At 39.7% G+C, this 11,121-nt stretch overlaps 2 protein-coding genes across 2 annotated transcripts; one reads left to right on the plus strand and one right to left on the minus strand.

Annotated features, from left to right (window-relative positions):
* Positions 1 to 1,393: 1,393 nt before the first annotated feature.
* Positions 1,394 to 6,244, minus strand: LOC110770183 (G-type lectin S-receptor-like serine/threonine-protein kinase At4g03230). Its single transcript, XM_021974270.2, has 8 exons — positions 4,435 to 6,244; positions 3,791 to 4,288; positions 3,119 to 3,277; positions 2,839 to 3,023; positions 2,484 to 2,694; positions 2,125 to 2,362; positions 1,836 to 1,986; positions 1,394 to 1,758 (listed from the first exon to the last, which is right to left on the minus strand). The coding sequence occupies exons 1-8, from the start codon at positions 5,897 to 5,899 to the stop codon at positions 1,648 to 1,650; spliced, it is 3,018 nt and encodes a 1,005-aa protein (XP_021829962.1). The 5' UTR covers positions 5,900 to 6,244; the 3' UTR covers positions 1,394 to 1,647.
* A 3,077-nt stretch (positions 6,245 to 9,321) lies between these two features.
* LOC110770187 (uncharacterized) lies at positions 9,322 to 10,540 on the plus strand. The gene is made up of 2 exons (XM_021974274.2): positions 9,322 to 9,957; positions 10,050 to 10,540. The coding sequence occupies exons 1-2, from the start codon at positions 9,448 to 9,450 to the stop codon at positions 10,260 to 10,262; spliced, it is 723 nt and encodes a 240-aa protein (XP_021829966.1). The 5' UTR covers positions 9,322 to 9,447; the 3' UTR covers positions 10,263 to 10,540.
* Positions 10,541 to 11,121: the final 581 nt, after the last annotated feature.

Raw genomic sequence — 11,121 nt, forward strand, 5'->3', positions numbered from 1 at the left:
AATTGCAGCATTACATGGTCAGCATGGTTGCTCTTGTTGTGCTATGACAACCTATGTTGCACCGATACGGATATGGGTACTGCGATACGATACGATATGCCGATACGGCAAATCTCCAAAAAGTAGGATACAAGTACGGCACCGATACGGTGATTAAAATAATATAAATATATAAACATATATATTTTAAATTATATATTTTATATATATGTATGTATGTGTGAGTAAAATTAGCATTTTGGGCCATTTTTTCTGGTTACTTGTGTTTTTCTAGGCCATGTATGACTTGTTTCAGTTTTTGGGCTGGGCCCAAATGAATGCATCAGACTTAAAAAGGTAAAAGACAAACAAAGGCCACCTAACATGCAACTAAAACGCTGCGTATTGTAATTAGGGCACCCAACATCATCTTCTTCACTAGTTAGCCGCCTCAGCAACTGTCTGCAACTGCAAATTCGCAGCAGCTGCAATCTGCAGGCGCAATTAAGTTCTTTTCTTCTTCCTCCTTTTTCTTCTTCTTCTCTTTTGGTTGTCGTCAAAGTTACCCCTTGACGTATCGGGACAGTATCGCCAGCGTATCGTGACCGTATCAATGGAGTATCGGAGCCGTATCGTAAAGTCAACATCCCAGAAAAGTCTACAATACGCCACGTGGCGTATCGGATACGTGTCGATGCTGTATCGTATCGGGGCCGTATCGGATACGAGCATACCCCCAAAATCTGGCGTATCGGTGCTAGAGATACACTGACATATGACACTCCAATTCGAGACGACGTCGAATCAGAAACTCTTGTTTCGGCTGGAGGAAAATTTGATCTGGGATTCTTTAGTACCCCTTTAATTTCATCTGCATAAAGCTCTGGCCTTGACAGAACATATGTTGGCATTTGGTATCACAATCTGAGTCCAAGGACGGTTGTTTCGGTTGGTAACAGAGAAAAGCTAGTTGTTATAAATTCAACTAGAACTTGAGTTTTTGCAATCAAACAAGGTAACCTCCAAGCGTCAGACCAACCCAAAAAAAAAAAAAAAAAGGTAACCTCCAAGTGTTGGATGATTTTACTGATGAGTCTTATTGGTCAACAGGGCTTCAAACACCCAAGTCTTTAAATTTGACAGTGAGGCTTATGGATTCTGGTGTTGTTCAGTCTCTTGATCTCCACCTCTTAGTGCACTTGAACTGACTCAGTCAACTGATGAATCCGCGAAGAAAAAAAAAACACACAATGAATCCAATCCAAGTCACATTACAAAGAAGTCAAATTTTAATGACCAACATAATAGTAGAGAGGGCTTTTACAATTAAAGTGTTTGGCGTAGTCTCATCCACCGAAGTATTTAATCACTTAAAGATCACAAAGGAAAAATTAAAGTTGAATATAAAGAAAAATACGAGATAAAAAAGTTTACTTATAAAAGGACAAATTACAGCCTCTTACCTTGCTATAATTATCTACCTTCTACTAGTGTAGTAGTTATCTCAGAAAATGTTTCTGGCTTAGTAGAAGAAGAAGCTGTGCTAGAGCTGTTGCCTCTCCTCATGACAAAAGCTGGTTGCTTGGGAGTTGGAGGGATTGCAATTTCACTGTCAAGCATGGTAAGAACATTTGACATGGTGGGACGGTCAACAGGGTCCTCTTGTACTCATAAGAGCCCAACATTTACACACTTGATGAATTGACTTTTGTTGCAACTTTCATCCAAATTATTGTCCATTAAATCCAACACCTTGTTCTCTTTCCATAACCTCCATGCCTGAGAAAATTTTAACATTCAAAAATAGTGGACTATAAAATGGGGTTAAACGGATATGAAAGATTCAACGCACTTACTTGATTTATGAGGCTGAAAGTTTCTTTGGATTGGTAGAATCCTGTGTTCTTTTTTCCACTGATTATCTCAAGAACAACCACACCAAAGCTAAACACATCCGATTTCACTGAGAAAGTTCCATCTAATGCATACTCTGGAGACATGTAACCACTGCATCACGGATGCTTATAACACTCAGGTATTATGCAAGAACCAAAGAACTTTATTCTAAAGGGTCAGGGAATTGTAATTTGTGCTACAACGAGTGAAACATCCACTCTGAAAATAAATCGTCCACACAAAACTTACTAAGTTCCAACTACTGTGTTTGTATTAGACTCAATTTCTTTACTTCCAACAATCCTTGCCAAGCCGAAGTCAGATATTTTGGGATTCATCTCCTCATCTAAGAGAATATTGCTAGTTTTCAAATCTCTGTGAATGATCCTCAATCTGGAATCTTGATGAAGATAAAGAAGTCCTCGAGTGATTCCCAGAATGATGTTAAAGCGCATCTCCCAATTGAGAAACATTTTTTGAGTACGATCTGCAAAGTTAAATTTTCCATTTAGAGAAAAACGTAGTGGCTTTGATAGATCACCAATTAGTCAACCAAACAAACAATATTTTGTGCCTTAAACATATTGAAATGAGTACCAGGAACGAACCAAATATAAAGAAGTCTAAGCTTTTGTTAGGCATATACTCATAGAGTAAAATCTTTTCTTCTCCTTTCATGCAATATCCCTTAAGTCTAACAAGGTTTCGATGTTGAAGTTTGGCAATCAGCACCACCTCATTCTTAAATTCCTGTAAGCCCTGTCCTGAAACCCTTGATAGCCTCTTTACTGCAATTTCTCGACCTCCAAGGAACTTGCCCTGGCAACAGAATCCCTTAGACAAATTTACACTAACAAGAATATATGAACATTAATGACAAATTCTTTTTTACGGGTTAAAAAAATAATTATTGCTAAAGTGATTCAGTTGCTAAGAAATGGCAAACAAGTCTTCCTAAATTACCTTATAAACAGGCCCATAGCCCCCTTGTCCAAGCTTGTTTGCATCTGAGAAATTATCCGTAGCATCTAGTATGATTTGCAAATCAAAGAGGGGGACATCTATACTTTCTTCTTCCTTGAACTCACTTGTGTCTATCAACTCTTTGAGTCGTCTTTCACTATCAAACTGTCCTCGACTTATTTGATCTAATACATGGAATTGAAGAGTTTTATTCTCATTCAATAGAAACAATTCTGCAGATGTTTGTTTGTGCAGGTTGTGCATATAGCAAAGTGGTTACCTCGTTCACTGGTCATCTTTCTTCTCCATATATAAATAGAAATGATGCATGCCACAAAAATGATGATAACAAGCACGGCCAAAACTATAAGAGACAATGGTATTTGTCTTCTTGAATGCTCTTCTAGTGGCGGTTTAAATGGCTCTACTTGAGGACCACCTTCAACAAGAAAGCAATGACAATGTACGTGTTATTTACTATCATTTAAAACGGCATAATTCAGTGATAATAAGCCAATAAATATTTGGATTCAGTCAAACTCTACTTGGTTTCAGTTCCTTTCTCAATTATGATTTTTAAATTAATCTAAAATAGATTATCACAATATGTGATACGTTTATTTAATGAAGATTTTGTTAAAACAGGATTTTGAAAAGTATAGGAAACACCTAAGAACTTATGGGATTTACTTCTTTTGTTCTCCCTTGGAACACAAGCAGAATTCATCCACAGTTCAAAAGTGCTGGAGGGTTTGACCATCACAGTTTATTAGCAAAATCTGAATAAAATGGTTCAGCTAATGGGAAAAAAATTAAATCACAATCAAAACACTCCTTACTTAGCGATGCTAATACATCATCTTTGGCAGCACTGTTGGAACTCAATAGGAAATATGAATTTGCAAGAGGCACATGCATCATTGCAATTATATGCCTAACATGATATTCTCACCTTGAGTACAATTCAAGTTAAAGCCATTCCATCGAAAGTTTGCATTGCAATGGCATCTTTTCTTTCCATCTTTTGCTGGATTGCAAGTTGAATATGGCCAACCCCTGCAGTCTGCAAATGTATTACAGGTTGGTTCAAGGGGTGGATCCCAACCCATCTCTGTTACCGGAGAACTGCTGGATGAATCTTCAGAACTAAAGTTTCCCACGTTTGCACGGCACCACTTGATTACCCTAAATGGCAGCTGGTTCAGCTCCTGGTTTTCGCCTCGGTTTCTAGAATCGCAGTTATCTACAGTTACGAGAAATTTTTTTGTCCTTGGATTTATGCTAATGACTCTATAGGTCCCATAGCCACTTGGTCCCATGAAGCTAACCTGGCCTGTGGAGGCGTTGCATTTGAAACGAAAATACAGGGGATCACCGCAACCCGGTTGGATGCTCAGGGGATAAGGAATCATGGTTGTGCCACAAGGTTCGCAGTCTCTTACGGTTGATTCTGCACAAGGTGTCATTAGTTCTCTCCGTACATTAATTTGATAAATTTTGGATATGTAGCTAGCTAGCTTAAGCAGATAATAATAGCCAATATGATTGTGTACACGAACATAGGAAGAAGTGAAAGACAATAGAGAAGTAGAATACCTAAATCAGCCAAGGCAACGCGAACAGAGAGGTCTCGGCCGTCAGCATACTCTTCTTGAAGACTATCTAGATTCTGCGAGTTCCATATCCAGCACATGGAAGTAGAAACATCCCTTCTCTTTGTTTTACCAGCTTCAGCATATGAGTAAGCAGTACACCCGCAGTTGGGGAGGCAGGTGTTCTTGCATTCTGTTTCATTGCTAGCATCATTTTGTATGTCTGGATTTCCAACTTTCATCATCTTTAAAGTGAAGAATGTTTCCTCTTTGAGACATAATGGGGACTCTCTTGTGCATCCACCAGAAAAGTCCCCAGAATTCCATTTATCTAGAGACTGGGGTTTGAAGCCTGGCAAGCATTTGCACACTGACGGCCCATTATTCTTATTACAACTGCCAAAGTTCCCACAAGCATTAAACACACTGCATTGATCTTTTGGCTCTGACCATATCCTAGTCCACTTATTCTCAAGCCACCTCCAAAATTGTATAGTCCCCGTAAAATCTATCACCAATCTTGTATAATTGTATTCTGTCCGTGGCAGAATTGCTATGTGCTTATAAGAAGAGTTCCGACTTGTAGATGTGAAAACGCTGCTGGAGCTTTTTTTTTTTAAATAACTCTGGCTGAAATTTAATAATAAGTAAGCAACTGCTGGAGGCATTTCATCTGAGATGACAGATGTACCAATTACTGGCTCTTGACTTTTCCAGTAAATAATCGATTTCAATTTTGTGATCATATACTGATTCTGGTTGTCTAGTTTGAAGGTAAAGTTCCCAATTCCTGGGTCGTCTTCACCTCTCCATGAAGTCAATTCCAAGTTTTTATCCATTATCATCCCAGGAATGAATGTATCAGTTGGACTATTAAAGCTCTGCCACAAAATATTATTCACTGCCAACCGATCGTTACCATCACTTAACACCAGGTTCCCAGAATCCATGAGCTTCACCATCGGGTTGAGAGCAGAAGAGGAGGCTCCAATCTTTGCTGACCAATAATACTCTTTAGTAGTTGCATCCAACACATGGAGGTTACCTTCTTTGATTGCAAAAACCCCAGTGGAATTGGCAGGAACTGGCTTATCTCTGTTGGAAACCCATACAACTGTCCTTGGATTCAGTTGATGATACCATATACCAACATATCTTCCATTGCCAGACCTTCCTGCTCCTGTAGATGGTGGTGTAAAGAATCCCAGTTCAAATCTTCCTCCAGCTGAAACAAGACCTTCTGATCTGTCGTTCCTAATTGGATCGTCGTGTGACGTTAGAGTATCTCTAGCAGTAGCAGAGCAAAACAGGTGGTGAGAAAAGCACAACAAGAGTAACGCATAGGAGGAGAAGATGGAAGATAGCATGCGATTTGCAAACCATGAAAGGTTTGAAATAAACATAATACTGGGAGCCAAACACATGTGCTTGGCTCGAGGGAGTCTACTGGTAGTCGTATCAACCTTCATTTGTTTCCCTCCTACCAAAATAAGCCATTTTCCTTGTTTACTATCAGAAAATGTGAGATTTACGCCATTAGTGCTCTGCAATTTGCACCTAGAACAAACACTTGATATACCAGCCAAAGCAGAAAATGTTATTCCTATAACAATCACTCAACGTATTCATATGACTATAGAGGAAGCTGCATGATTGAAGCGTACTAGTAGCTGGCTCAATCTAAAGTCAAGGTCGTCTGAGTTTGGTAGCCAAAGCAGAAAATGTTATTCCTGTAGCAATCACTCAATGTTTTCACATGACTACAGGAAGCTGCATGATTGAAGAGACTAGTAACTAGCTCAATGTCAAGTTAAGGTCGTCTGAGTAAAGGTCCACTGATTTACTTTCATTTATCTCCCTCCCTCTCATTTTGTTATTTGTAAATTTCTGTCTCAAATTCCTTTGTCCTACCTACTTCATATATTTCGAAATTTCCCATTTTACCCATGGCAGCAGTGAGCAAGAAATTAAAAAATATATATTAAGAATTGATTTTTTTTTTCTCTTGACAATTATGCAAATCAAAATTAAATGACAAGTAACAATTTCCAAAGCAGTTTAATTTTTGTTTTCACAGAGCAAGAAAATAAGCGGATTAAGTAAGCAGGAGCATACCAATGGTAAATCGAGAACGTTGCGGCGACGGGCGAGCGAGTATCTCGTCGTCCATGGCTGCTCCGTGCACACCACCTCACTCCGATGCCGTCGAGAAGGAAACCGTGACCACGAGGATGATGACGAACCAAGCTGCTGGAGCCCCATTATCGCTGGCTTTTCTTCCCTCTGAAAATCAAATTTTGCTTTCAATTTTTGAGATTTTGAGAAATTTTTTGGAGGCAACCGCATTTCAGTTGGGCTGGGCTTACCCTACTGTTGACGAAGTTCTTCTTTCCTTCTTCCTTTTACGTTTCTTTGTTGGTGGCCCAGCATTGTTAGTGAAGTAACGTTTAGCCCACTCCATATTTGTAAGCTGTTAAAAAACATATGGATTGGATTAGCGTTATCATTTCGTTATTATGAAAAGATTTAAAATGAATATGATAATAATCTGATTTGATGCAAATTTGATTTTTACTAGATATAGAGTGATAAGTTGAATTTGACCGTTTAAATACCATTCGGATATGATAACCGATTAAAAATAGATGCATTTGTAGATTAGGCTCAACCTTACCCGCCATGAAATACAACCTTGTATGACATACATTGTAGATCCAACGGTGATTATCGTTTTGAAATAGCTAACTGTGCGGCTCCCGCGAAGTGAATGAAGGGAAGCTCGAAGAGCTTATGGGTGAGCTTATGCTTACTCTCAGCCTCTTTGATTGGTAGGCGGGCGGCCTAAGCCCCCTACTTAAGATTACATTCATAAGGGGAATTTTATGTTGCCGTGACGCTTTTGTTAGGCCGACTACTCTACTATAGGCTACTTTTAGCTTCTATAGCAGCCCTTCCTTTTTTTTGTGTAGTTGTAGTTTGTATTGGTACTGAATGAACATATCAAACAAAGGTGAGCGGTATAAGACCTTCTCCGGCCTGGGAAAAGCAGCAAACTCTAGAAGCTAGGGCGTTGTTCGCCTTTGGACACGAACACTATTCCGTTCTCAGCGGAAACCCGCCCTAGAGATTGAACGTCAACTTATCTTATTGCCGTTCAATCTAAGAAAGATGAACCGATTACATGTACTGATCAAAAGAGCTGAAGTTGATGAATGATATACATTGTTGAACTATGAACTTTGCAGCTTATAGCCTTCTTCTTTGGTCTTTATTTGAACTTTACAAATATCCAGGCTGATTGTTGTGGATTTTTCAATTTTCTCATGGCAATATGAAATAGTGTTGGTGAATCTATATCAGGTTCAGTAAGAAAAACCTGTAAACTGGGTGGCTTGAATTATTAGTGGCCCTATTAAATTTGGGCCTTAAAACTGCAAAAATGACAAACTAGAAAACAAGGAGCTTCTATAACAAGGGCTATGTTGAGGAGTTGCAATGACGGGTTCAATCCAATATTTCCATAATAACTCTGAATTGGATAGCTATTAAGGACCCCTCACTATAATCTCTCATTATTCTAGCTGAAATTGAGATATGACCGTCCCAAACACCTAGGCCCAGTTTACCATTTTTGATCAAAATGGGCCTTATTTTTCGATTTCGATTACGGATTTGGCCTTACCGACTGGACCGGTTTGGTAGTCGGTCTCGAACCATACCTACCCCTAGTCTAGTGTACAGGTTAGGTTATATCTATTTCTCAATAAACGACGAGTCGTGTTATTGCAGAATAACCAGCCACTCGTTCATTGTCATTCATTCTAGACCGAGGAGGACTGGCGAATGGCATGTTGAGCGCGTGGACTTCATGAGTCTTATCTTTAACTGTATTTATTTATTTATTTATTCATTCATAAAATATCTTATAAATTTTTTAATCAAAGCAACCATAAGAATTAGAGGTGGACATCATTCGGAGCGGCGAAATGCAGGGCTGAAAATCGCACGGGTTGGGGCCCAGTGTACACGTAATACATAGAAAATCAATTGCAGGTGCAAAGACCCACGTGGTTCGATGGCCCAAATGACGACACGTAAGCGAATAGAATCTCCCGCATTGATATCTGCCACCTGGACGACATGTCAGCCATGCGAACCAACGATTTAAAAATATCCTGCAAGGGCTGCACCAACCAAAGATGCAAAGACCGAAGGGCCCCTCAGGATATATTCAGACCACATAAAGCTTTTGTTCCCTCAGAAGCCGACACCTGGCACCGCGAAGCACCACAGCCTCAGCTTTTGGTCCTCTCTCTCAACCTTTCAACCTTTTGGACCATTGTGGTGGTGTTCTCACACACAACCCAAGAGGTTCTGGGTCGTTAGCGTCCATTTACTATTATATAATGACTTTTTTACCCTCGTTTACTTGGTATTCAAATCATTTTCTTTTCCTCTCTTCTCCTCTCGTTGAAAAGAAATTAGACTTAAATTTTGGTCAATTTTATGGAATTGGATGACAAGATTTTCTTTTTTATTTTACCAAAATCACCTGCCATTTCCTCACCAAATAAGTAAATTTCATATCCGTGCAATTACCTGCAAATTATATACATTGCGTAAAATAGATTTTTTGAGATTATGGGAGAAAGTTGATCAAATTCAAGCAACAACATTATCAAGCTCGAAGCTTAAAAATAAAATTAAATACGTGTGATCATTCGCAAGCCAGGTAAATATATATATTTTTTTATTACTTATCTTCCATTTACCATTGGTGTAATGTTTGCAGGTTGAGAAGATGATACGTCAAAACTTGTACCGTGAATGGTATAATCGTGATTAAAAGCAAAAGCAAGGTTGTTGCTATAAAACACTGCAAGTGGTCCTTTCCTTCCTTTTCTCTTCTTTCCCACCCATCCCGTACAAGAGAGAATAAAATTCCGAGAAAACACAGAGAAACTGAGAGGAAAAATCTGAAAACTCAAGACGGACTTTGAGTCCTTTTGCAAGAGAGATGAAGAACTGCGAGCTGTGCCAACTTCCTGCAAGAACCTATTGCGAATCGGACCAGGCGATTTTGTGCTGGGACTGCGACGCCAAGGTTCACGGTGCCAATTTCTTGGTGGCGAGGCACTCTAGGAGCCTTCTCTGCCACGCGTGCCAGTCTCCGACGCCTTGGAAGGCCTCCGGTGCGAAGCTCGGCCATACGTTTTCCGTGTGCGAGAGCTGTGTGGTCAGAGATGAAAGCAGAGACGAAGACGAAGACGAAGAGAGCCAAGGCGGCAATGATAATGAATTTGACTCCGATAACGATCCAGATGATGATGATGATGATTTTGATGAGGACGGAGATAATCAGGTGGTGCCGTGGTCTTCGACGACCCCGCCTCCACCGTCGCCGAGCTCATCGAGCAGCGAAGAGGCTGCGAGTGTGTTAAACAATGGCGATACAGAAGGTCCCAAAACGGCCACCACCGTTTCGTTGAAGCGAATCAGAGAAACGGCTCCGGATCTTCGCTCTCAGGTACGTTTTGCTCTGTTTTCGCTATTTTCTTTCAAAACTGTCTTTGATTCCCGTTTTACAACGGTTAAGGTTCGTGCGTGCTTCTATCACAGGACGATCTCGACCGTTCATCTTCTCGACGGAGGTACGGCTCAGCTTCGGCAGCTCAAACGAGTCGGGCCGAACCCGACGGCGGAGCCACTTTGTTTGACTCCTCGCGACCACGAAAAGACCGGAGAATCGATCTAAACAGGCCGGGTTCGCCGTCCGAACCCGTTATTGAGTCGAAGATGATATATCGCCGGGAAGATAGCCTTCGATCTTGACGCTTCGGAGCGTCCTGGCCGTCGGATATGAGGTAGTTTATGATAATTCTTTTACTTACCTAACAACAGTCTCAACTGATCCTGATTTGACCAGTAGTTAAATTTGTATTAGTCAGACAATTTGTTTGAATTTTTTTTCTTTTTTTAACCGCGAAAGGAATTCTGATTCTTCATTTTCGTGTCGTGCCATATATTGTAAAGAAACTATTTTGTAGGACGCAGGCTTTTCTCCTTTTCTTTTTGGCGTATGGGAATGGAATCTTTGTGTTTCTTTTTAATTTATTTTCCTTTTTTCTTGCTTGGATTTTTTCTTCCTTTTAATTAGGGGTGTCACGTTCTTAATGTGCCGTTAATTGGAATTATCCAGGAAGTAAATTCTTGTTCGAGCATCACATGGTGTAAACTGATTGTATATTTACAAATAAATCCTTGTTTAAAACAGGTGTTGTAAATTAATAATCTTATCGACATCAAAATAGCGGAAACAATAAGGAATTTGTAGATCAAGTGATTAAGAGTAGTTATCCGTGTATGTATCTGATATGTTGTGTTCGAATCTCCACTAGTTGAAACTTGGTAGAAATCTACCCACAAATAATTTGTGACAAATTTGATAGTTAAATGAATTTTTTTTGTTTAATTTATATGTTTAAAACTTTAATAACTCTCATTAGAGCACAAGAAACAGTGAAACTGAATATGTTGTTGCCAAAAATACTTTCACGCGTCGTTGGAAATTTTGATATTTTTGGGTGTAAGAATGTATGGCTGTGGCAGTAGAATGTGGTGGAGGCACATAAATGTGTGGCGTGGAGTAAAAGACCTAGCCTGATAGAGTCTGTCTGTGCACTTTGATGGT

The sequence above is a fragment of the Prunus avium genome, chromosome 3 (genome assembly GCF_965620075.1).
Source record: "Prunus avium chromosome 3, drPruAviu1.hap1.1, whole genome shotgun sequence".
Classification (NCBI taxonomy): Eukaryota; Viridiplantae; Streptophyta; class Magnoliopsida; order Rosales; family Rosaceae; genus Prunus; species Prunus avium.

Bases quoted from the DNA above. Each gene is read 5' to 3' on its own strand.
- LOC110770187 (XM_021974274.2), top strand. From the start codon at position 9,448: ATGAAGAACTGCGAGCTGTGCCAACTTCCTGCAAGAACCTATTGCGAA. The intron at 9,958-10,049 runs GTACGTTTTGCT...CTTCTATCACAG, and splicing joins CTCCGGATCTTCGCTCTCAG to GACGATCTCGACCGTTCATC.
- LOC110770183 (XM_021974270.2), bottom strand. From the start codon at position 5,899: ATGAAGGTTGATACGACTACCAGTAGACTCCCTCGAGCCAAGCACATG. The intron at 3,278-3,790 runs GTGAGAATATCA...TTCTTGTTGAAG, and splicing joins TAACTTGAATTGTACTCAAG to GTGGTCCTCAAGTAGAGCCA. The intron at 2,695-2,838 runs GTAATTTAGGAA...TTCTGTTGCCAG, and splicing joins GCTATGGGCCTGTTTATAAG to GGCAAGTTCCTTGGAGGTCG.